Raw genomic sequence first — 22062 nt, 5'->3', positions numbered from 1 at the left:
CTACCCCTCCAGCGGCTGATCCTCGTAAAACACCAGGCAACGAATCTCAATGCTCTCGCGCGTCGTGTTATCGACATTAGTCGGGTCGACGAAAGCCGAATGCGGCACTTTGCGAGCCGTCTTGCCATCGTTGACGGTGTCAAAGCACTTGACCAAGAGACATCTGCTGCTGTGTAAGCGCGAGACACACCACACCACACCGCAGGGAAGCTCGGCGACCACTTACTCGCCCGGTTTCATTCCATGTCGATAGTACCACTCCTGTTCGGGATTGTAGCGAAGGTAAAAGAGCTCGAAGCGATCGCCCTCCGTCAACGTCGCATACCGCATTCCACTGTCTTTCGGCGGGAAGAAGACGGGGATAGTCACGAGGTCATTCTCATCCAGCGTTCGCCAGTCGCACATGGCCAATGGGTCCTGTGGTGACAATATTTAGTCAAACGTTACTACTATTACTCCCAGGCTCGTTCACTCACCTTGAAGACGGGCTTGATCGGCCGCCAGCAATTGATAATGGACCAGCGGGTTTTCTTCAGCTTCTGCGCCAACTCGGGAGGATGGATGTTGTCGTCCAACACTTCCACGGCGCCGTAGTTCGACTGGTCGATGTGGATGAATCGCGCGGGCACCACGTCTTCGATCGGGGCGTCATCGTCTGAAAACTGCGGGTTGCTCTTTACCTTCTCCTCCGCAGCCTCGCGCGAGTCGTTGCGCAGAATGTGGGAGAAGACCTTTACGCGTGTCGCTCCGGTGCTTTGGATCTCGTCAGAGTCGCAGGCAATAGTCAAGACGATCGCGCCAGCGCCTTACATTTCTCGCAGCAATTTCTCCGTCTCGGGGTACACTTCCTTCTTCACCTTCTCGGCATCGCGAAAGTCCCCGCCAATCGTGTCCGACTCGACGAACTGGAAGCCTTGCGTGTTGAGATTAAAGCCCTCTTCGCGCCCTCGAATGTCGGCGATCTGGACGGGGCGTTCATCGAACTTGCGGCGAAAGTACGACGCTGTGCCCGTGATGTAGCGCGTGTGGCCTCCCTTTTCCGGATCCAGATAATGGTTCTGAGTGAATGACACGGTTAGCTGGAGTGAACTCTCCTCGGCAATGCCATGGTCATACCAAGGTTGTGTTGAGCACTTTGTGCTCGCCTGGCTCGACTGCTGCTGGAGACATGATGGCGGAAGTTGCGTCGTTGGACAAGTAATGAAGAACAACAACGTTGGCTTTCAATGGATATATAAGAGAAAGATTGATTGCCGGGGGTACAGGACGTCGAAAGACTTCGTCAGCACGACTCGGCGGATGTCACTCATGACGAGGTCAAGGGCGGGGTAGCATCAAGAGGTACATGGATCCTTACGACGGGAGGTTTTATATCCGCTCAGCTTCCTCGGATGTCGATCCGGGGAGGAGGAGGTCGATCTTTGTGGGGAATTGTGGGGGTTTAATCTGGGGAACAACGATGGATCAGTCGAGTATCTGAGTGAAACTACAGTCCGACTTCCCACCGCACCGCCTCCCATCCTTGCCGTCGACGGATCTGCACTCGAGGATCATACGTTGGCTTCATGACGCTCAACGGGATCCGAGTGTCATCTTTCGGGGGCACTTTCAGCGTCGCTCCATCCGCTTCAAAGATATCAAAACCTAGGGCAAGCACCGCGGCGAACAACATGAGTTCTGTTTGCGCAAAGTGTCGTCCGGGACAAATCACTGTCCCTCCCCCGTAGGCGCGAAATGCCGAGGACGGTACGCCAGGTGGTAGGGGCAAAGCAGTGCGTGATGTTGATGTATAGTTTCCGGCTTGCTTGACGAGGAATCGCTCCGGATTGAACTCATCCGCGTCCTCGCCCCAGATACTGGGCTCCTGATGGATGACTCCGCCGGCAATCTGAACGATGGAATTCGCCCGTAAAAGGTACTCTCCTTTATCACCAGTGGCGTCAGAGGGGATGAGTGTATCCTTCATGACCATCCGTGCCGACGTGAGGAGCGAGATGTCCCGTAAGGCTTCGCGGTAGCAGGAGTAGAGCAAAGGACAAGACTTGATGTTGATTCTCTTCGCTGCAATGGAGACGGTCATCTCTTTTCTCCCATCCGCAGGTGAACTCAAATCGAGGGCCAATTCCAGCTCGCTCCGGATGCGCTCAAGGAGATCAGGTCGGGAGAAGAGGTGAGAAAGAAGCCAGAAATTGGAAGGGACTGCATTGCCCATGATCCCAAACATCAAGATCAATTCCGCATGGCCAGCCATTTCCTTACTCATGCCAAAGGCCAGATTCGTTTGTACCCGTTCCTGGATTAGCGGACAGGCCTTTTTGTAGCGCTCGTGACGCACGTATTCGATTAGACCATCAAGTACTCTTTTGCGAGCAAAATGAGCTGTTCGAGCGGTAATCGAGGGCACGATATCGACAACCAGGCCGAGCATCCCGTCTTCGAAAGTCCAAAAGTCTTCTTCCAGCTCTGGCTGAACGGCAAAGGCGTTCTCAGGCCCGTAGATTGCGTATGCATTACAAAGACTGAGAACATGTCTTTGCCACGCGTAAAGGTTCGCCACAATCGCATCGCCGTGTGGGGGAACGGCGCTGTTCAGCATCGAGGTGAAATGCTCCATCTGAAGTGCTGTGATGGCGTCGAGGGCCGGGCCCGGGGCGAGCAGTCGGTTCATCATTTCGTGTACTGCCGGCATGAGGCCGCCGGGCCCATGCTCGCCGTCCATGTTGTGCGTGCTGATGCGCGCTGCGTTTTTGTCGAAGGCAATGATGCGGCGCGTCACTTCGACGATGAGAGCGTAGAATGACAGCGTCTTATTATTGCGTTGGATGTGTCCGGCTAGGGTCGCGTCGGAGACGATGTAGTTGCGGGTAGATAGCATTGGTAGAGTGAAGACGGGGTGTCGTTTCTCCTTGCTTTGAGGCATTCATGATTAGTCGGTGTGTTGCTCAGCTACACGCGGTGCACTCACTTGACGATGTCAAAGTATTTCGCGCCATATCTCATCATCCCAATGATATGCCCGATGAATGGAATACGCGAGTTGATGTACGGTGGCTCTCGCTGACGAGCCTTTGAATGTGGCCGTAGCCAGACTTGGGCCACGAGGAAAACGGCGAGAACAACGCCGGCGACGAAGACATCCCGGCGCCGCCAGAACCCATTTTCATCTCCATCCGTCAAAGACATGATGCTCGAGACGAACAATGGGGCGTAGTGAATAAAACGTGAAGACAATCGGCTGATGGCTGGGCTCCCGAAGGAATGTTTTGACTCGCCGGCTTCGCTGTTTCGACTAATGAGATAGTTGGCTGCCCTGGCGTTTTAGGAAGGTAGAAGAGATATGGCCTTGAAGCGAATAATATTGTGTTTTTTCGGATGCTTCCTTCTATTTATGTTGATTCTCTTCACTGAAATGGCGATGATCGTCTCTTCCTTTCTCTCCACAGGTGGCCCGCCTGCAACTGATAGACTTCTCCAACTGAACCCAGCCTCTCCGTACGTGAACGCTTAACAATGCTATTCGGCCTCCACAACCGGCCCCGAGCTAACGGCACCTACGAAGACTCCTCCGTCGTCGCACTGCCAGACGTGTGTTTTCAAGATTCACTTCGCCGGCATGCATCATTTGAGCCAAAAATCCATCCTGATGCACCTGGCATCTCCGGCCATGCCTGAAACTTTAGGATCAGCAAGTGCCTTTGTCTCGCTTCAGGGGTGTCGAGCAGAACAAATTCAGTGCTCTGATCAAATGCGGGAGGCAGCTGAACATGATCTCCAAAGATATGACTTACGGGTCCGGCTGCTCCTGAGTGTTGTAGTGCTCAATCCCGCGCGAGCATTTTCCAAAGCCCACGCCGAGTCTAACGGCCTCCTCACAGAGGTTCTCGCCTCCGTTTCTTGGATCGGGATGTGGTTCGCCGTCGCCGACCTGGCCGTTCGGCATGCGACACGTCACCCAGATCTTGCGGCCACACCGGGTCCAGGTGCTATCTGTAGGGTTCCATACCATGTCTCCGCATGTGTAGACTTCTAGCAATTGGGTACACATGTCGCACTGATGGAGAGTCAATTTCTGGCGAAGGAAACGGTTTGAGGCCATGGATCACTCACATGCAATGGGGCCGCCACAAGTAACAGCTTGTAGATAAGCACGGGTTTGGAGACGATGGACGACGGTAGGCAGAGTAATGTGTAGGTGAAGATGTTGCTTGCGAGACGGAGTGTGACTCCGGAAGAGCAGGCCATTTCATACGAATGCTGAGCAAACACATCTGCTTCACCAGGCGGGTTGTACAGGATGCTGTGAGAGGGAACCTTGTGTCTGCTTCCATCTTCAGAGGGCTCGTGTCGGGCTGCTTTGCCCAAACATTCTCCATTCCGCCTTGGGCGCTGCTACGATTCGCGTGTCGATTTGCCATTCTTCTGCGAACCGCGTGATGCCCGTGAGACGTGCTTTTCCACTTTGCGTAACCATTCCACTGCCTTCGCTGGCATTGTATGACAAGCGTGGGGACCAACGGATTGAAGCGCACAGTCTCTGGATGATGTTTGCTGGTATTGTGTAGCCTTTGCGGAGCTTATTCAGACGTGCGTCTCCACGTAGGGTCGGGGTTGAATACTCGGGTAATGCAGGCGCATCACTTCAGCACAGTATTCGCACCCCTCGCAGCCAAATACTCCTGAACTTGCCCCGTCGTCAGGCTCTTGACAACAGCATAAATCTCGGCATTAAAGTAGTACAGGCCGGTCTTGGGATCCTTGTACTTGGCCGGCAAGCCAGTAATGTCGCAGTACTTCTTCTTCGGCTTGAGGCTCGGCGCGGCGGCAATGCTGGTGTACGTGACACCCGGGCCAGCCGCAGCATTGGAAACAGTATTGGGCGTCATGGCACCAGCTCCATTGGGCGCGAGCTGGCGCGTGTTCTTCTCCAGCACTAATCGGCTGAGGTCTTGACTCGCCTGCACAGGATTGGGGTGGAGGGAGGGCGTAGTGGTGCCGTCGGTGGCGGGCAGGGGGGTGCTGGCGCCGGAGTTTTGCTGGGTGTTGAGCATGCTTTGCTGTGCGCGATGTGCTTCGGAGAGGATCTGCTTGAGGTTCTTGTTGCGGCGTTGCGGGGGTCGCCAGTTGGGGTTGCGGAAGGGTTTGGCGATTTTGTACATGTCGAGCGTGTCGAGCAGGGCGGCGTGCGTTTCTTCGTTGGAGGCGGTGGTGATGGGTGCCATGCTCGCGGTCGGAGCTGACGACGGTCTGTCGCTGTCGTCCTCGAGGGAGTGGTGTCGATGAGAGGGTGAGATATGGGCCTTGATTCCATAGGGCATGAAGACAAGGCCTAAATTAGGCGAGCAAGAAAGTGGTGGGACGGCTTGCACCGCTTGGGTTCGCTGACCGCATTCATCACAAGCGACGTGGATGAAAGACTTACATTCTGTCCAACGAGCGACCCTCCGTGCAACAACGCCTGAAGACACCGTCGACTAACCGTACCGCACATCCCGCCACCATGAAACTCCTCTACATCGGAGTATGTCCAGCGCCGTCATCCCTCACCTGCCAACCACTTCTAATCAGCAGCCTAGATCCTCAAGAACGAGGCGAAGCCCGCCGTCGAACTATGCGCCGAGCGCGATCTCTCCTCCTACTCCCGCTTCACCCGCACGAGCGTGGGCGAGTTCATGTCATTGTTCAGCAAGACGGTGGCGGAGCGGACGAAGCCCGGCCAACGGCAAGACGTCGAAGAGCAGTCCTACACCTTCCACGCCTATGCACGCAGCGAGGGGGTGGCGGGGATCATCATCAGTGATCAGGAGTATCCCGCGTTGGTGGCACATCAGTTGCTAGGCAAGATTCTGGACGAGTTTATCAGTCAACACCCGAGGTGAGTCTGGCGTGTCAGGATGGCGGACCACAGACACCCAAGCTGAGAGGAACCACCCTGCAGGAGTGCCTGGGCAAACAGTAACCAGGCGGTCAACTTCCCACCGCTCAAGGAATACATTGTCAAATACCAAGATCCGCAGCAGGCCGACAGCATCATGAAGATCCAGAAGGAGCTCGACGAGACTAAGATTGTCCTGCACAAGACGATTGAGAGCGTGCTGGAGCGAGGTGCGTGACTTGCAGGCTCCTCCTATGTACTTCCAACTAACGTTTCGTCTACAGGCGAGAAGATTGACAGTCTGGTCGCCAAGTCTGACGGACTGAGCGCGCAGAGCAAGATGTTCTACACCCAGGCGAAGAAGCAAAATTCGTGTTGCGTGGTCATGTGACGTCTCGCTTGCATTCTACTTGCATTTACGAGGAGCTTTAACGATGTTTTCACGGGCGGGCATATAGATGGCCTCATGAGTATGCGGTAATCGACAGAGAATGGTATGAAACTTGTTACCTGCATGAACATTACAATTAACCCGACTCTCGTGAAAGAATGAAGCCCCAACACGCCAACCAACATACCCTACACCTGAGTACCCGCGTCTGTGCTCAGCACCTCCGCTTCACTCCTTCGCATGGAACAGCAGCAGCAAGTTATCCAGGCAAAGATCCCACGGCCGACCATCGCCCGCCTTCGCCTTGATCTCGAGCCAGTTCACCCCCTCGCCCCAGCCCTCCCACCATTCACTCGGTTGAATGGTCGCCGCAGGAAAGAAGCTGTCGCCATCGTCGTCGTCATAACCCACCCACGAGTGGGACAGAGAACTGATCAACGTCGCCTTCCGCTCCCCAGCCGCCGCCAGCTCGGCCTCCTCGATGCGCCACGCGTCCAACTCAATCCACGTAAAGTCCTCCGCGGGCCCGAACGGCTTCCACGTCACGGCGATGAAGTCGAAGAATTCGGACAGCCCGGCGGCCGCGAGCGCGGTGGCGTTGGCCTGGATGACGGAGGAAGCGGTGAAGTTGTTGGGCCAGGTGAAGAGGGCGTGGGGCTTTGTGGCCGCGCAGTCCAGGTCTTTGGCGTGGATGTAGCCCTTTTGCTGCGCGTTGGAGACGTCGACGATGCCGAAGTGGCTGAAGGCGAGGAAGTCGTCTTGTTCGTACGTCTCGTTCACGCCGCCTACCAGCCAGGTGTTGTCGAACTGTTGTTCTGTCGTTAGGCCGCTTACCTGTAGCGAGCGTAGAGGATGGGTGGACGGGCAGTGGCATACCGTGTAGTACTTTACTTTGGCAGATCGACGTTCGCCCCCGAGTTTTAATGGTCGTTGTCCTCCATTGGTGAGGGGCACCTGTCTTCGCTGGACGGTGGAGGATGCGGCGGAAGACGAAGCAATCAATGCTGCCAGCAGCAACGCAAGCACTTGGAACTTGATGCCAGCCATTATTGGCATGTACAATCTTACCAGGTATTGCAGCGTCGAATGCGGAGTAGAAAGACGATTGGGAGTGGTTGCAACCTGATTGATTCCTTAAAATGGCTGCCTGCGATCGGCCCCGCAAAGGATGACCCCGCCGTCTGCGACAACCACCCACGCCACACCCTGCATATGTCGGAAAAGTTGGAAGCCTGCTGGGTGCTCGGATTCTGAGCCTATCATATACCATGTACCAGGCACGCGTGAAATGTATACAGGCAGTCTGATTCCGCCTCTGCTCGGTGGAAGCCCAGCCCATCACAGCCTTGCGCGCCAGCATCCATCAGGCTGCTCCACTCCCCTTCCATCCCCTAACAGCATCATCGACCTCCCTGCGATACCGCTGCTGGCTCTCGCACAGCTCCAAAAACACCTTATACTTCGCCTGCAACAGCGCCTTCTCGCCCGCCTCTTTCCCCGGATACGTCGCCGTCCCAGGCTTCGACATGCGCTCCATGACATCCCACAGGGGTTCCGACTTGCCATTGGCATCCGTGCTCGCAGCCTTGGCACCTAGCATTGCCGCCCCGTGAACAACAGCGGCGCTAATGTATTGCGGAATGACGACGGGCACGTCGCATGCCGTCGCCATGAGGTGCATCAGGATTGCGTTTTGGCATAGCGAGCCGGACATGAAGATCGAGGTGATGGCGTGGCCGGCTGCGTTCATCGTTTCGATGATTTGCCGGGTCTGTAGGGCGATGAATTCCATTGCCCCGTAGTAGTGCAGTGCTAGACTGTCGATGCTCTTGTCGGAGGTCAGACCAATGACTGCTCCCGCCATATCCGGGTTCGCCACGGGACTGCGGTTCCCGAAGAAGTCGCCGTAGAAGAAGAGGTGACGGCCTAGATAGCTCACCGCGGGCGCCTGCTGCTTTGTTTTCATCGTATCGAGCACCCCATTGAGAAAGTCGTAGATATTCTGATCCTTACCCCGCGCCGTCGACATTGCATCGGCGTACGCAGGATGCGTCTCAATCACATGTTTCAGCAGCTCTCCCGTAGCAGACTGTCCGCCCTCCGCCATCCAGAAGTCGGGCACCAGAACATCGCGATACGGGCCCCAGACCCCCTTCACAAACACCGGCTTCTCGCTCATGGCAAGATGACACGTCGATGTCCCTGCCACTGCTGCAAGGCGGTTGAACGCTTGTGAAACGCTATGATTTGTGCCGGCACTCTGCTCTGCATACTCTCCTAGGTCGACTTTGGCTCCAATGGTACCTATCCAGCCTGCGTAGGCGTCAATGACGCCGCTGCCGACGGCAATGCCGGCTGGAAGGCCCATCTCTGCTGCTGCCTTTTCTGAAAGCCCGCCGACTCGCTCTCCGGCCGTGAGATAGTGGCCGTTCTGCATGCAGAGTCAGTTTGAAGCTCGTTCGTCAAGTACCGGAAAAGCGTGGATACCACCCTATCAACTCCCCCCATCCGCTTAAAGTCATCCTCGCAAAGATCTGCCAGGCCAATTTGACCGAGAAAGTCCTCCTGCCAGCCCTTGATGCTACCATCGACTCCAAGCGGGACATAGCCCTGCTTGCAAACAACCGAGCACAGCGATCTGCTCTCATTGCCGGTAGCCATGTGCGTCAGCGCATCGGCCAAGTCAAAAAACTTGCAGCGGTCGAACAAAGCCTTGGGCATGTTATTCTTCAACCACAAGGCCTTGGGAACCTCCATTTCAATGCTCATCTGGCCGCCGACGTATTTCAGGAGCGGGTGATTGGTGGCGTTGATCAACTTCGTTTCCTCGACTGGTCGGTGATCCAGCCATAGAACGATATTCCGATCGTTACCGTCCGCGTTGTCGAACTTGGGTCCTGTCACGCATACGGGCTCGTCGGTATCGTGGCTGAAGACGGCGAGAGAGCATGTCGCATCGAAGCCGAGACCTTTGACGGAGCTGGGGTCGATATTTTTCTCTCGCATCGCTCTGTGCACGCTGGAGCAGATACATTTCCAGATGTCGGTGGTTGATTGCTCCTGAGCCGTGGTCAGCAAAGGAAATGCGAGTTCTCTGACACTTCATACGTACATAGTGTCCCGTCTGCGGCTGCCATAGTTGAATATTCTCGCTTGCTAGACCGACAATGTCTCCTTTGTCGTTGATACTTCGTCAAGTCAGCACTCGAAGCAGCTCCAGTGGATTGTAGAGATACCAACACGCAAGCTCGTGCTGAGCCCGTGCCTAGGAGAACATGGTCAGCAGGTCAGTCAATGTCAGCAGCAACAAAGCATTCGATCATGGTCTGGATGACACGGGCGGGGATGTATGCTGGGCTCGCCAGTGGGCTTCACGTACCCACATCGATGCCTATATAATGAGCGCCGTCAAACATGTTGATTGAATTCGCCGAGTCTCGTTGTCTCGACTTAGTAGCCTCGCGATGGTTGCAGGCGCAACTGAGATACTGAGATGCTACCACGTGTGATTGCAAGAAACTCGGCAGGTTGGGACACTCTGGCCCATTTTATAGCGCGACGATATCCGGTGACCCTCCGAGCCACGCTACCTCGAACGCCATGTTGCTGGCGTTACATTGCGCGCCAGCAACGAATCTCCTCAATTTGATAGGGATGAGATGGGGAAGGAGCAGGGGAGGTCCGGGGGAGGCGCTCGGGCCACCAAAACCATCTCGGGGGATTCGGTGTTGTTCGTCCAGAACTGTTTCCTCGAGACGTACCTTTTCGTATCTACCTTGGGAACGCTCCACTCCCTTCCCTTGTCATTTTCACACTATCAACAGATGCTGCCAGCCAGTGCTGCTCGCATTTTTCCCCTCGAAGCCCATGTTCTCGCGCAGGCCAGCTCTCAGCCTTACACGCCTCGATCCATCAGGCTAATCATATCATCGTCAATGCGTCCAAATAGCGCACCACTCACTCCTCTCCCTCACAAGTGCGACAGAGTCTGAATCCCCCTCCGCCTCCTACTAACCGACGGCCTCCCATCAGCACTCAACAGCGCACCCCCCTCCCACAACCCCGCCCCAAGCCCATCCACCAGCCCCAAAATCCTCCCCCTCACCGCGTCCCCATCCCTCCAATCCAGCCCTCCCCGCCGACTGAGTCCAATCCGCTCGCACAACTCCCACAATTTACCCTCCGGGCGCAAAGCCCCGTTCGCATCCCTGCTAGGCATCCACTCGTCATCCAGCCGGACGCGAGCGGGGCTGTTGGATTTGGTGGAAGAATCGCCGGATCGATTGACGACGATGATGCCCGCTTCCTCGGAGCGCGTGAAGGTGTTTTTCAGCGCTTCTTTGTTCACTGCTTCGTAGTATGCCAGATCGCCTTGGTGGAAGAGGGTTTTGCCTAGGAGCTGGGCTTTGTCTTGCACGCTTTGCTGGTTGAGCCATTGGCTTTCTGCTGCGGGGGTGCCTGATGGATGCTGGTGGTGCTGGGGAGGCGGGACGAGCATGAAGAGGCTCACTGCGCCTAGCCATGCGGCTTCGGTAAAGGGCCAGAGGAGGAAGTTGTAAAAGTCAAAATTCTCGTGGCCGTGCGTGCGTTCGTGGGGGTGGAGTTCGACGTGCGTGATGCGCTGGGCATCGTCTGTGTTGTTGCGGATGACTTGGAGGACGCCGTCTTGTTCTAGGCCTTGGACGGTGGAGCGTAGGTTTTCTTCCAGGGGTGTGGTGGGAAAGATGAACTCTGCTCGGAAGAGCTGGGAGAGGAAGAAGACGTAGTCCTCGAGCTCCTGGTAGGTTATGCGCTGTTCGTCCAACGTGCCGCCGTTCTTCACCTTCGTGTACACCGCGGCGCACACCAGAGCCTGTGAGATGAAGAGATGAATCATCTGGTTGCGGTAGAAGGAGAGCAGGAAGCGGTCTTCGGCGTAGAAGGTGTCTTGAGCCAATCCGCCCACTCGGCCCACAATCTTTGGACCGAGGACTTCGACCGCCCGATCGACGACCAGTTCCGTGGAGTTGCCGGCAAAGTGAGCGACGCGGCCGCCTCGAGCGCGCACCCGATCGCACAGCCACTCCACCCTACGCACCAGTTCGGACTTGCCTACCCCTCTCCCTCGTAGCGTCAGGAGGACTGTGCCGACCAATGCCGTGGGCATGACGACAGACACTTCATTAATGTTCGACAGAACCTCATACCCCAACGTCTGAAGCAAACGACGCCGCAGCGTCTCCCCCGGCAACGCCCCCGGCGCAGCCGGCTGCCTTTCCAACCTTGTCATCCGCTCATCGATAAACGCACGCAGACTCCAAGGCTTGAAGAAGCGCACATCCACCCGCCCGAGCTTGAGCGAAAGCACATTCGACGCCGACACAAACGACCTCAGATCCTCGCGCTGCTTCGGCTGGCCCAGCAGCTCGCTGACGTACGAGTCGACTTCGATGACTTTATCGTACTGCGTGCTGACGGGGCAGATCATGGCGTCTTCCACGCGGCCGGAGAGCACGCTTTCGAGGAAGAAGCGCAGAATGCCGAATTTCGGCTGCAGGAGCTTGCCCGTGCGTGAGCGGCCGCCTTCGACGAAGCATTCGACGTTGTGGCCGTTTTGGAGCAGCGTGTCCATGTAGGCCTGCACGAGAGTTGGGTAGAGATGGTCGTCACCGAAGGAGCGGCGAATCCACATGGCGCCGGCGTGTTGGAGGAAGGAGCCGACGAGGGGAAAGTTGAGATTGTCGCCTGCGACGACGGTAGGTAGAGCCAGGCCGAGGCGGTAACAGACAAGCTGAAGCGAGACGTAATCGACATGCGAGCGGTGACACGGCAGGAAGATAATCGACTGCTTCCTCTCCGCGGCCTCCTCCGCCACCTTGCGAAGATGCAGCACCTCCTCGGTGCTAATGTGGATGCCCTGGTGATAGGCGCGGGTGAGAAGCTGCGTGGCGAAGTAATACGCGCCGCGGATGAAGTAGCGGCTCTCCATCTTGCAAATCATCTTGTCCGTCCAGTCCTCCGCGACCTGGCGAAGCTGTGTCTCCAGTTCCGCGCGGCGCGTCTCTCTCTTGAGCTTGTGCGCGGCATCCTCGCCATCCACGCCCAACGGACCGAGTCTGCCTTCCAGCAACTCCACTTCCACGCGCTTGTTCGCTAGCAGTGTTATCTGCCTCTTCAGCGTCTCTTGCCGCATCACCATGTTGCGCATGTTCTCGCTGAAGCCCGAGTAGAAGATCTCACGGCCCACGACATCGTCGTAGCTGCGCCATCCTTCGCCGACGAAATGGAGACCGAGCTCTTGCAGGGCAATGAGAGGTTCTCCTCGGAAACGCGCGTAGGGTTCGAGGAGGGAGCGTTCGCTGGTTGGTCGCTCCATTGAAGCGGAGGGGGCCTGGTTGTTTGGAGGCGCTGCCATTGTTCCACTGTGGTCATCTGTACAGTTGTGTGTCCATGGCGAGCTTGCTGTGAGGGAGTCCACTTGTCGAGAGGCCTTGTCCCACTAAGGTGTTGCCGGCTCGCAGTGATGTGTAGGTGTAAGACGCTCGAGGGACAGGTGATGTGGGGAGTCAAGCCGAGGCAAGCTGGCTCGAGCTTGGGCGATGCAGCCTTGCGCAAACCAGGACCTCGATCGCATGGAAGAGAAACACTGAACGGCGACTGAGAATTGATGTTCGTCTATAGTGATCATACTGAGCTCTTTAAACCATCCAGCTACACGTTTCATCTCCAAACCGCCATGGTGAGCGTAGAATCTATCCCCCTCCATTCCCCCGTCTATAAAAAGCGAAGATGGTATCAAGAAGTCAAAACCACCCCTCACTCCAAGCAAACCCGCTATGACAAGAAAACACCACCACCATCAACAACTCCTCGCAATCACAACGGCACATCCTCCATCATCTGCACCGCCCCCTCCCTCCCCACCGTAACGATAGCATCCCCCAACGTCTTGGTCGCAAACCCGGCCTCGCAATACGCAAAATAATACTCCCACTTCCGGCGAAAGAGATCCACATCCTCCTCGCCCATCTTCTTCCCGCCCTCCGCATGTGCCGCAAGCAGCGCAGGCCGGATCTTAGAAGCAAAGTTCTGCATGAAGTTCTGGCGCCACAGGCGCAGCGTCTTCGCATAGTGCGGGCCGATGTTCTCGATGCTCTCCGGGATGAGGCGCGGCGTGTTCTGCGAAGCAGGCGAGCGTGAGCCGTCGCGGATGGCGTCGAGGAGCTGCGTGACGGAGGGCAGGTGGCCGCCGGGGAAGATGTAGCGGCGGATGAAGTCGTCGGATTTGGAGTAGGCGTCGTAGCGCGATTCGGGGATGGTGATGCACTGGAAGACGGCGACGCCGGAGTCGCGTTTGATCAAGCGGTCGACGCAGCGGAAGTACTCGACGAGGAACTCGGCGCCGACGGCCTCGAGCATTTCGATCGACACGAGCTTGTCGAATTTGTCCGCGTCGGAGGCGGGGACGGGCAGGCTGCGGTAGTCGCAGAGGAGCACTTTGATTTTGTCTTGGTAGCCTGCCGCCTTAATCCGCTCTTCTGCTAGCCGTTTTTGCTCTTCGCTGAGGGTTAGGCTGGTTACGCGGCAGCCTGTCTTTTCTACCGCTAGGATGGCGAAGCTGCCCCAGCCCGTGCCGATTTCCAGGACATGATCGTTCGATTTGATCCGCGCGTTGTTAATGAATCGACACAGCTTGCGGTATTGCGCCTGTTCGAGTGTTTCCTTTCGGGACTGCGAATCGGACTTGGGGAGCCAGATGGGACACGAGTAGGTCATATCCGGCGAGAGGAAGGCGGCAAACATGTCGTTGGAGATGTCGTAATGCGCGGCGATATTCAACCGGGAATTCGTAAGAGTATTCGTCTTGCGAACAAACCCCGCCACCTTCCCGCTGATGTTCGAAGTAAGAGTAGTGCCATTGGACAAGTACTTCCGATTAACGATAAACAGCTTAAAGAAAGCCGTCAAATCCGAGCACTCCACCTCGCCGAGCATATAGCTCTCCGCGAAGCCCATATCGGCGAACAGCAGCAAGCGCACCCAGAAGAGGTCGTTGAGCACGCGCAGCTCGGTGTGCGGGATGGAGTAGACATTCTTGTCGGCGGCGTCGGCGGGCTCTGCTCTTCGCGGGCTGCCGCACACAGTCAGCGTGCCGTCGATGTCGGTGATGCGCAGCGAGCCGAGCTGAATGTTTTTGAGGAGGGCGAGGATGGCGCCGCGGGAGAAGGAGAGGAGTGGGGGCCAGGCGAGGGAGCCGGCGTGCTGCAGCAGGGCGCTGCCTGTGTTGAGGAGGGGGGTGAAGAGACCCATTGGGAGGGGGAGGGTTCGCCGCAGTCGAGCGCGGAGTGTGTGGTTTAAAGGGTGGACATTGCAGCGGATTGTGCGACGGAATTACGGAAGGAAGCTGGATCCGTCAAAGAGAGTGAGGGGACAGATATGTAAGATGTCGCAAGCGTGTGGGAAATGTCGTTGAGTCCATCGGGCGCCGGAAGCAATCTGAAGCCGTGCCTGACCCCACGATACCGTCATAGACTCGCGAAGGTTTGGACATTACCTTAGCCAGACCCGCCGCACAGATATCGGCCATTCGTATAGGTCAGCCATCCTGAGTCCTACGACGGAGAGTGATATGGATCAAGATTAACTGGACTCGACAGACTCCGTTGATAGCATTCCTGGCCGGCCTGAGCTCAATCTTTCTTTGCGAGATCAACAGGGCGATGACATGCGCGAGGCAAACGCCCCGCTGAGGGGCACTGGACCCTGACTCGCCCGTGTCTGTCAGGTACGGGGACGGAGCCACGAGCCGTGTCGGTAGATCAGGTACGTAGATTGATACATCAGGGTACTTTGACGAAAGTCGCCGCCCGCATACGATCCAGTTGGAAGTTCCATCGTCACTCACGCGACGTCGTCATTTCATGCCTCACCATTCGCATCCGCCTCATACCCTTCCGTCTTGATATCCTTCAGCCCCAAATCCTCCTCCTCTTCCTCCGTCCGTTGATAATCCTCGACATCAATCTGCGGATCTGGTGCAGGCGCAGTCAAGCTCTGCACATAACTGCTCGCTAAGGGGTCCTCCAGCGTGACAGTGAACGGCTTCTTTCCGTCGATCGCGTCGGACAGATCGGCAAAGAATTTCTCCCACGCCTGCTTCGAGTCCGCCGCCATTGAGTCGCCCATCGCTCCCGCCGGCACTTCAGCATCCCCGTCGTCGAGGCCAAAAGCTTGTGCTCGCAAGTCGCGGCGGACTTGCGTTAGGATGCCTTCGACGGTGGTGAAGCGGCCGCCCATGGTGCCGGGTTCCACTCGAAGTTGCAGCTCCGGGCATACAAGAGCGGCACTTTCGCTTTTCAGTATGTCGCGCGCGAGATCCTCCTTGTTTTGCACTCGCAGTGTTATCCTCCGCCCGAGATCTGGTACCTCGCCGCCAGTCTTGACTTCATTCGATCGATACCCGCAGTCCTCACACGCCGTACTCATGAGCACAACCTGCTTGAAATGTGGGATATGGACCATCTTCATGTTGGTGGTGCACGGGCGTGTGCAGCCCGGACATGACGCCGGGAAGGAGTAGACTTGGTTCTCGATGATGTCTTCGTCGTCCACGTTGTTCGATGCTAGTGCCCCGTTGGTCGGTAATGAAGGCACCATGTTCGAGGCTTGGTATTCTGGCCGTGTGTCATTTTCCGGTGCCGGAACCTCATCTCCTAGCCCAAGCGCTGCGTTCTGTTGTGGTGTCCGGTTGTACTCGCTCTTTGCCCATTTGCCTGCCGCGTCTCCAGGCTTCGGCTCGATCCACGAGTTGCCGCTGGGGTCATCGGCCGAGACCATGAAGGGATATCTCCGCCCCTCCAACAGATCTGTGAGGGATGCAATGACGCCCGCGACCTTTGCCCCCACCTCCGGCATCTGTCGCATCCTCTCCTCCTGGTGGCTCTGCAAATCCTCCTTCACAGCACTAATCACCCCCTCGATGTTCGAATATTGCCCCTTGCCCTGCGGAATCTCCAAATCCACATCCCCTATTCGAAACACACACAAATCCCCCTTGACTACCTGTCGCTGAAGATCCGCATCGCGCTCCACCCGTAATGCAACCTTGGCGCCCTTCTCTTGTATCTGCCCGGCCGACTGGATTTCGTTGTTGTGGAAGCCGCAGTGCGGGCAGGAGAAGGACATGATGACGATTTCGCGGAAGAAGGGGATTCGCGTGAGGAGGATGCGTGTGGTGCCGTCTTCGTGGCAGTTCATGCAGAGACTCTCCACCTCTTCGGTGACGCGCTGGTCGGGCTCGTTGTCGTCTGTGTTGGAGTTCGCGCTGCCCATTCCGTCCACCTTGCGGCCCATGTCTTCGAAGAGGTCTTGTGCGATTGATGGGCCATTTTGGCCTATGCCGTTTGGCTGTGACATTTTGCGGTTGAGTAGTCGTGTTGTGGTGTTAAGAAATATCTCGAACTTTTTTGAAGCAGCTCCGTCATAACTTTTTCGCAGCAATGATCATTATCTTATCTTAGCGTGGACGATGCGGCGACTAGACCGGTTTCAGCTAGCGTGGTTGAGAGTGGAAGATGCGAGTGCACGCCAGAAGACGGGCATGCAATCGTCAACAACTGCACGATAATGCTCCGAAATCGAGTGTATATTCGATATAGAAGCGAGGAAAACATGGCCAGTTTGTCGCGCCTGCTGCTGTACTCCTGACTGGGTGATACTACTCCTGACTGGGTGATACCATGATCGAAGAAGCCACGGCAACCTGATCGTCGTATCGTCGGCAACTCGGCTGTACCTCCAATGCGGTCCATCGGCCCCGATGTCGCCTCCACCTCCGCAACTCCTGTACATTCGATCACATACCTTCCACCAACACATCCTCCAACGATTTCTTATGTAGTGCGATTGCGTTGCTTATCATGCGGCCCAGACTGTCTCTTGCTTTACGCCCGGTGCAAACATGCATCAAGCCGGCCATCTCTCGCCCGGGAGTGGTGGCCAGCACCAACAGCCTGACCCTGGCAGGGCGATATGAGCGATTTATCCACCCCAGAAGCAGCCTCCAATCCCGATGCCTGTCATACTCCATCCCACGCCAACACGCAGCTCCAATCGCCTCCTCGCCTCAATCCAAAGACCTGCCCCTCTCCGGCACCATTGTCGTCTCCCTCGAACAAGCCATAGCCGGCCCCTTCTGCACCCGCCAACTCGCAGACCTCGGGGCGCGCGTGATCAAAGTCGAAAGGCCGGGAACGGGGGACTTCAATCGCCACCACGACACGCGCGTCGCCGGGCAATGCTCGCACTTCGTCTGGACGAACCGCAGCAAGGAGAGCGTGGCGCTGGATCTCAAGCAGCCCGACGACCTCGCCGCGTTGAAGAAGATTGTAGCCAAGGCCGACGTCCTGGTGCAAAATCTTGCCCCTGGCGCTTCCGAGCGAATGGGACTGGGGTATGAAACGCTCAAAGAAAAGCACCCGGGCCTGATCGTCTGCGACATCAGCGGCTACGGCAGCACGGGACCGTACCGCAACAAGAAAGCCTACGACCTCCTCATCCAATCCGAGTCGGGCTTCCTCTCCATCACCGGCTCGCCAGGCCTGCCCGCCAAATCCGCCATCTCGATCGCAGACATCGCCGCGGGCGTCACGGCGTACAACAACATCCTCGCTGCGCTCCTGCAGCGCAACAAAACGGGCAAGGGCTGCAGGCTCGACGTCAGCATGTTGGAGAGCATGGCGGAGTGGATGACGTTCCCTCTCTACTACACCTACGACGGCGCGCCACCGCCACCCCTCGCGGGCGCAGAGCACGCAGCCATCTACCCCTATGGCCCCTTCGACACCGGCGGCGGCGGAACGGTGATGCTAGGCATGCAGAACGAGCGCGAATGGGGTATCTTCTGTAACCAAGTGCTGCAGAACACGGAGCTGCTCAAGGACGAGCGCTTCACCAGCACCGCGCTGCGCTCCAAGAACCGCAAAGAACTCAAGGCCATTATCGAAGCGGCCTTTGCCGACTTCTCCGCTGACGACATGCTCGAGCGCCTGCAGAAGGCGGGCATCGCGAATGCAAAGGTCAACGATATGGCGGGCCTGTGGGCGCATCCGCAGCTGAAGGCGCGCGATCGCTGGACGGAGGTGGACAGTCCGGGGGGCATGATTCCGGCTTTGAAGCCCGCAGGGGCGGCGGAGGGGTTTGAAGTGCGGATGGATCCGATTCCCAGCGTGGGACAGCATTCGGACGCCATTTTCAAAGAGTTTGGCATTCAGAGGTAGCTTTTTTGCGTCTATTCCGTCTTTCGCTGGTTGGGTATAATGAACGCATTTCAAGCCACTTTCCCCTGTCCTTCCCACAAAGTCGCATCGTACATGGCTCGCGCTCAGTCGAACCGCGCGATCAAATCATCCAGCTGGTCCTCAATACTGTTCAACCCTTTGAGCACATTCTCATCCGGCCCCTCGCCAGGCGTCCACTCCGCATGCGCAAAATCAATCACCCGCACCTTGAACGCCACCGGCGGACCCCCATCCTCCTCCTCTTCCTCCTCCTCCTGATCCACACTCTCCTTCACCTCCGCCTCCGTCGGCGCCCGCTCATCCGCCATCGGAGTCTTGACCTTCGCCTCTCCACCCCCGCTCATCAGCGCCCGCAACGCCTCCCCATCCCCCTCGTACACCACCAGCACACTCGCGCTGTACATGCGCGACTCGTACTTTTGCAGCATATGCCGCACCTTCGCGACCTCGGCCAAAATTGTCTCAAGCAGCAATTGCGCCTCGTGCGCTTCCAACGCCGTACTCAGCCCCGCGAAAAACGTAGCAAACCCCTCCAGCACATTGCCCGCGCGGAACTTCCGGCCGTATAGCTTGTCGTACTTGTCGTACTCCACCCCATTCCACACCTTCATGCCCGCAATGCGGAAGTTCAACGACCCGCTCGTCGTCTCGGCCGCCACTTGGTCCAGCCGCGCAGCTTTGTCCGCCTCCGTCCCGTCGGCATACAGCCGCGCGCCGAGCTTGAGATCCAGCACGTTGGCGTGGCGGAACGCCGCTTCGAGATTCTCCAGCACAATCGCCGTATCCGTTTTGAGCTTTTTGCCCGGCTGGCCCGTCCCGGAAGCGTCCTGCTGGCGTAGGATTTCCGCGGGTTCGTGTAGAGCCGTTGGATTGGTGAGTTGAGCTGGTTCGCCGAGCGTGAGTGTGCCCAGGAAGGTCGGCATCATTTCTGCAAAGTCCGGGTGTTGGGTGAGCGTGGACTGGTAGAAGTCTACCTCTGCCTGCGTGCAGGGTTTGATGAGCAGGTCGCCTGCGGCGGAGGAGAGGACGCCATCGTGGCCTGCGGCGGCGTGCTCGAAGGCTTTGAGCGTCGCTGCGTCGAGGGCTTGTTTGGTCTCGGCCATGGTTTGTGATGTGTGCAGGTACCTAGGTCACCATTTGAGAGAGGGGTCCATTCGCTGGTGGGACGGGGTTAAGTGGAAAGTGTTTGGGATGAGTGTTGGCGTGACATCATATGTGAAAGGCTGTTGGAGGCATATTGAGTGTTGAGTGGAGAAGATCAACATGTCGTTCGTTAAAGTTTGCGTGCGCGGTGGATGTCAAGGAACGGGGCTGGACTTGCCTTCCGGCCAATCCGCTCTGTACATCTTTGCCTCTCTTGTTCTCTACGATACATCTACAAACATACAGATGTTGACGACCCGCGGTGGACGTCTGTGTAGTCGAAGTTCAGTACAGCTCACTCTCGTGATGCGAGGAGCGAAGCGGGAGGCTGCATGTGTTGGACGGCAAGCAGCATGTGATGAGCAAACACATCAAACGGTGAAGTAGCACTCGTTCCTTCTCTCTCCCTTTTCCTCATTCTCTTCACTTTGATCGTTCACTGTGTGCAACTTCCGCTCTCCATATCACTTTCATTCTCTTGACAAATCACTCCACAATGGCAACCATCCCAGCCACGGAGCCAGAGGCCTCAACGACCATGCAAGAGATCACTCTCGCACCCAACCTACAGGGCACGCAAGAAACCACTCCAGCCGCTCACCCCCAAACCGCCGAAATCATCCGCCAAGTCGAATTCTACTTCAGCGACGAAAACCTCCCCCACGATGTCCATCTGCTCGGCCTCTTCAAAGAAGGCAATGGCAGCGTCAGTCTCAACGAAATCTGCGGTTTCAAGAAAATGCGGCCATTCAAGCCCAAGACTGCGGTCCGCGAGGCCCTACGCCAAAGCACGTTGGTCGAAGTGTCCAAGGATGGCAAGCGGTTGTCGCGCAAAACTCCACTGACGACCGGGTTGTTGGTCGCGCCCAAGGTGGATCGGGATAGGAAGAAGACGGTGGTGCCGGAGGACAAACCATGGCTCACAAAGGCGTTGATGAAGCCCACGGGGTTCGAGGATTACGTTGCTGAAGGACCCATTCGACCGGAAGAGTACCTTCGCGATCGCGGCGAGTACGACCCCGACATCTCGTTTGCTTCGCGCATCGAAACGGCCATTACGCACTTCTGCGCCAGACGCAAAATGCATCAGCAAACGAGGAAGATCTTCGACAAGTTCATGGTGTTTGGCGGAATGGCGTGTGGACAGCGGCAGTTCATCGGCGGGCTGGATGAGAAGTCAATGGAGGAGTACACGAAGAAGGAGCTGGCGGAGCTGACGTCCAACTACGGCGTCGCCGAGCGAGTGATGGACGGACTGCACGAGAGCGAGTTTGGCGGTGCGGTGACGTGGGAGGTGGATTTCGCGGCTGTTGCTAGGGGGTTCCTCTCCTCCCAGTTCATGCGTCACTTTCACTGGTATGATTTGCAGATGGTCCAGACGGCGACGAACGTGCTGCGCAACTTCTACAACTACCTGCTTCTGCACGATGTGTGTCCGGAGTATGGGGTGCAGCTAGTTGCGGCTCGAAAGGTCTGCGACGACGCGGAGGCAGAGCTGCCGATGCTCAAAGAAGTCGATCAAGGACTTCCCGGCGGCTTCAACGTCGCGTGTTCTACGCTGTTTGGAGGCCGTTATTCCAATCTCTACGCCGCCGGCAACGACTGGGCACGAGCGGATGACAATCTCGGCTGGTCACAGGTCAATGCAGACTGTGTCTTTAAAGCCGGCATCTTCGCCCATGGGACGGAAGCGCAGCTTCGTCAGGTTGAAGAAGCAGCAGAGCAGGGCAGCAACAGTTTCAAAGTCATCTCATCGGAAGAACTTGGCCTAGAAATCACGAGAGTTGAAGTCGCCAACGCAGAAGCTTCCACAGTCTACAACTCCACAGCACTGCAAAACACATTCATCCGACCAATGGGCAAGCTACACTGCAAGCGCTGGGCAGCTCCTCACGCGGCACCGAGTGATCTCCTCCCGTCCTCCAAACCAGGGCCGGAAGAGTTTGAGTTCCTCGTAGACGATGATCTACTGCAGTACTGCGTGCCAGGCATGAAGATGGAGTGTTGCGTCAAAAAGCTGGATCTCGGTGTCAAGTGGATCGATCACATTGCCGCTGTCTATGCGAGCTTCTTTACATGGTTGGCAAATGAGGAGATTTGCGAGTGGAAGGAGCCTGGGCCGCCCAAGGAGTGGATGGTGCGGGTGATGAATCGTGACAATGGGGTACTGGTGGAGGGAGATGGTGGGATAGGAGAGGAGCGTGAGGAGGGTGAGCTGGATGAGTTGGATTGAGATGAAGTGTTGCCGGCATCGGCCTCGGTTGTCTTTCCTTCCGAGATTTAGGAAGGTGGAGCGAACGACACCCCACGAATGACAGAAGGAGGGGCAATGGCAGTATTGCGTCAATGGGTCCAGGGTGTTTTTCTTGTGATTTTTG

At 56.9% G+C, this 22062-nt stretch overlaps 13 protein-coding genes across 13 annotated transcripts; 3 read left to right on the top strand and 10 right to left on the bottom strand.

Annotated features, from left to right (window-relative positions):
* BDY17DRAFT_310259 (uncharacterized protein) lies at positions 1–1170 on the bottom strand (the record flags this gene model as incomplete). Its single annotated transcript, XM_033735419.1, has 5 exons — positions 1–163; positions 227–417; positions 477–753; positions 811–1058; positions 1117–1170. The coding sequence occupies 5 exons, from the start codon at positions 1168–1170 to the stop codon at positions 1–3; spliced, it is 933 nt and encodes a 310-aa protein (XP_033589778.1).
* A 316-nt stretch (positions 1171–1486) lies between these two features.
* On the bottom strand, positions 1487–3183 carry BDY17DRAFT_310258 (cytochrome P450; the record flags this gene model as incomplete). Its single annotated transcript, XM_033735418.1, has 2 exons — positions 1487–2909; positions 2966–3183. The coding sequence occupies 2 exons, from the start codon at positions 3181–3183 to the stop codon at positions 1487–1489; spliced, it is 1641 nt and encodes a 546-aa protein (XP_033589777.1).
* A 156-nt stretch (positions 3184–3339) lies between these two features.
* On the bottom strand, positions 3340–4438 carry BDY17DRAFT_143289 (uncharacterized protein). The gene is made up of 3 exons (XM_033729536.1): positions 4108–4438; positions 3789–4051; positions 3340–3668 (listed from the first exon to the last, which is right to left on the bottom strand). Exons 1-3 carry the CDS (start codon positions 4240–4242, stop codon positions 3542–3544), a joined length of 525 nt encoding a protein of 174 aa, XP_033589776.1. The 5' UTR covers positions 4243–4438; the 3' UTR covers positions 3340–3541.
* Positions 4439–4634: 196 nt separating this feature from the next.
* On the bottom strand, positions 4635–5219 carry BDY17DRAFT_250401 (YL1 nuclear protein C-terminal domain-containing protein; the record flags this gene model as incomplete). Its single annotated transcript, XM_033731057.1, has 1 exon — positions 4635–5219. The coding sequence occupies one exon, from the start codon at positions 5217–5219 to the stop codon at positions 4635–4637; it is 585 nt and encodes a 194-aa protein (XP_033589775.1).
* A 193-nt stretch (positions 5220–5412) lies between these two features.
* Positions 5413–6380, top strand: BDY17DRAFT_297004 (Longin-like domain-containing protein). The gene is made up of 4 exons (XM_033733533.1): positions 5413–5518; positions 5574–5872; positions 5936–6102; positions 6157–6380. Exons 1-4 carry the CDS (start codon positions 5498–5500, stop codon positions 6261–6263), a joined length of 594 nt encoding a protein of 197 aa, XP_033589774.1. The 5' UTR covers positions 5413–5497; the 3' UTR covers positions 6264–6380.
* On the bottom strand, positions 6378–7460 carry BDY17DRAFT_143225 (uncharacterized protein). The gene has a single exon (XM_033729535.1). It carries the CDS (start codon positions 7317–7319, stop codon positions 6492–6494), a length of 828 nt encoding a protein of 275 aa, XP_033589773.1. The 5' UTR covers positions 7320–7460; the 3' UTR covers positions 6378–6491.
* A 12-nt stretch (positions 7461–7472) lies between these two features.
* BDY17DRAFT_143196 (FGGY family of carbohydrate kinases) lies at positions 7473–9800 on the bottom strand. Its single transcript, XM_033729534.1, has 5 exons — positions 9643–9800; positions 9504–9528; positions 9376–9451; positions 8751–9323; positions 7473–8694 (listed from the first exon to the last, which is right to left on the bottom strand). The coding sequence occupies exons 1-5, from the start codon at positions 9677–9679 to the stop codon at positions 7627–7629; spliced, it is 1779 nt and encodes a 592-aa protein (XP_033589772.1). The 5' UTR covers positions 9680–9800; the 3' UTR covers positions 7473–7626.
* A 433-nt stretch (positions 9801–10233) lies between these two features.
* Positions 10234–12618, bottom strand: BDY17DRAFT_251117 (acyltransferase-domain-containing protein; the record flags this gene model as incomplete). Its single annotated transcript, XM_033731139.1, has 1 exon — positions 10234–12618. One exon carries the CDS (start codon positions 12616–12618, stop codon positions 10234–10236), a length of 2385 nt encoding a protein of 794 aa, XP_033589771.1.
* Positions 12619–13118: 500 nt separating this feature from the next.
* Positions 13119–14552, bottom strand: BDY17DRAFT_323954 (methoxy mycolic acid synthase 1; the record flags this gene model as incomplete). Its single annotated transcript, XM_033737107.1, has 1 exon — positions 13119–14552. The coding sequence occupies one exon, from the start codon at positions 14550–14552 to the stop codon at positions 13119–13121; it is 1434 nt and encodes a 477-aa protein (XP_033589770.1).
* A 609-nt stretch (positions 14553–15161) lies between these two features.
* On the bottom strand, positions 15162–16658 carry BDY17DRAFT_323953 (zinc finger protein-like protein zpr1; the record flags this gene model as incomplete). The annotated part of the gene is made up of 1 exon (XM_033737106.1): positions 15162–16658. One exon carries the CDS (start codon positions 16656–16658, stop codon positions 15162–15164), a length of 1497 nt encoding a protein of 498 aa, XP_033589769.1.
* Positions 16659–16863: 205 nt separating this feature from the next.
* BDY17DRAFT_296993 (CoA-transferase family III domain-containing protein) lies at positions 16864–18578 on the top strand. Its single transcript, XM_033733532.1, has one exon. It carries the CDS (start codon positions 17162–17164, stop codon positions 18518–18520), a length of 1359 nt encoding a protein of 452 aa, XP_033589768.1. The 5' UTR covers positions 16864–17161; the 3' UTR covers positions 18521–18578.
* Positions 18579–19893, bottom strand: BDY17DRAFT_296992 (inositol polyphosphate kinase-domain-containing protein). Its single transcript, XM_033733531.1, has one exon. The coding sequence runs from the start codon at positions 19642–19644 to the stop codon at positions 18625–18627; it is 1020 nt and encodes a 339-aa protein (XP_033589767.1). The 5' UTR covers positions 19645–19893; the 3' UTR covers positions 18579–18624.
* A 540-nt stretch (positions 19894–20433) lies between these two features.
* BDY17DRAFT_296991 (Argonaute complex, subunit Arb1) lies at positions 20434–22055 on the top strand. Its single transcript, XM_033733530.1, has one exon. The coding sequence runs from the start codon at positions 20619–20621 to the stop codon at positions 21915–21917; it is 1299 nt and encodes a 432-aa protein (XP_033589766.1). The 5' UTR covers positions 20434–20618; the 3' UTR covers positions 21918–22055.
* Positions 22056–22062: the final 7 nt, after the last annotated feature.

This window comes from Neohortaea acidophila (genome assembly GCF_010093505.1).
Source record: "Neohortaea acidophila strain CBS 113389 unplaced genomic scaffold BDY17scaffold_5, whole genome shotgun sequence".
In the NCBI taxonomy this organism is placed as follows: domain Eukaryota; kingdom Fungi; phylum Ascomycota; class Dothideomycetes; order Mycosphaerellales; family Teratosphaeriaceae; genus Neohortaea; species Neohortaea acidophila.
Note: the sequence above shows the minus strand (reverse complement) of the source record. Positions and strands in the feature narration are given on the sequence as shown.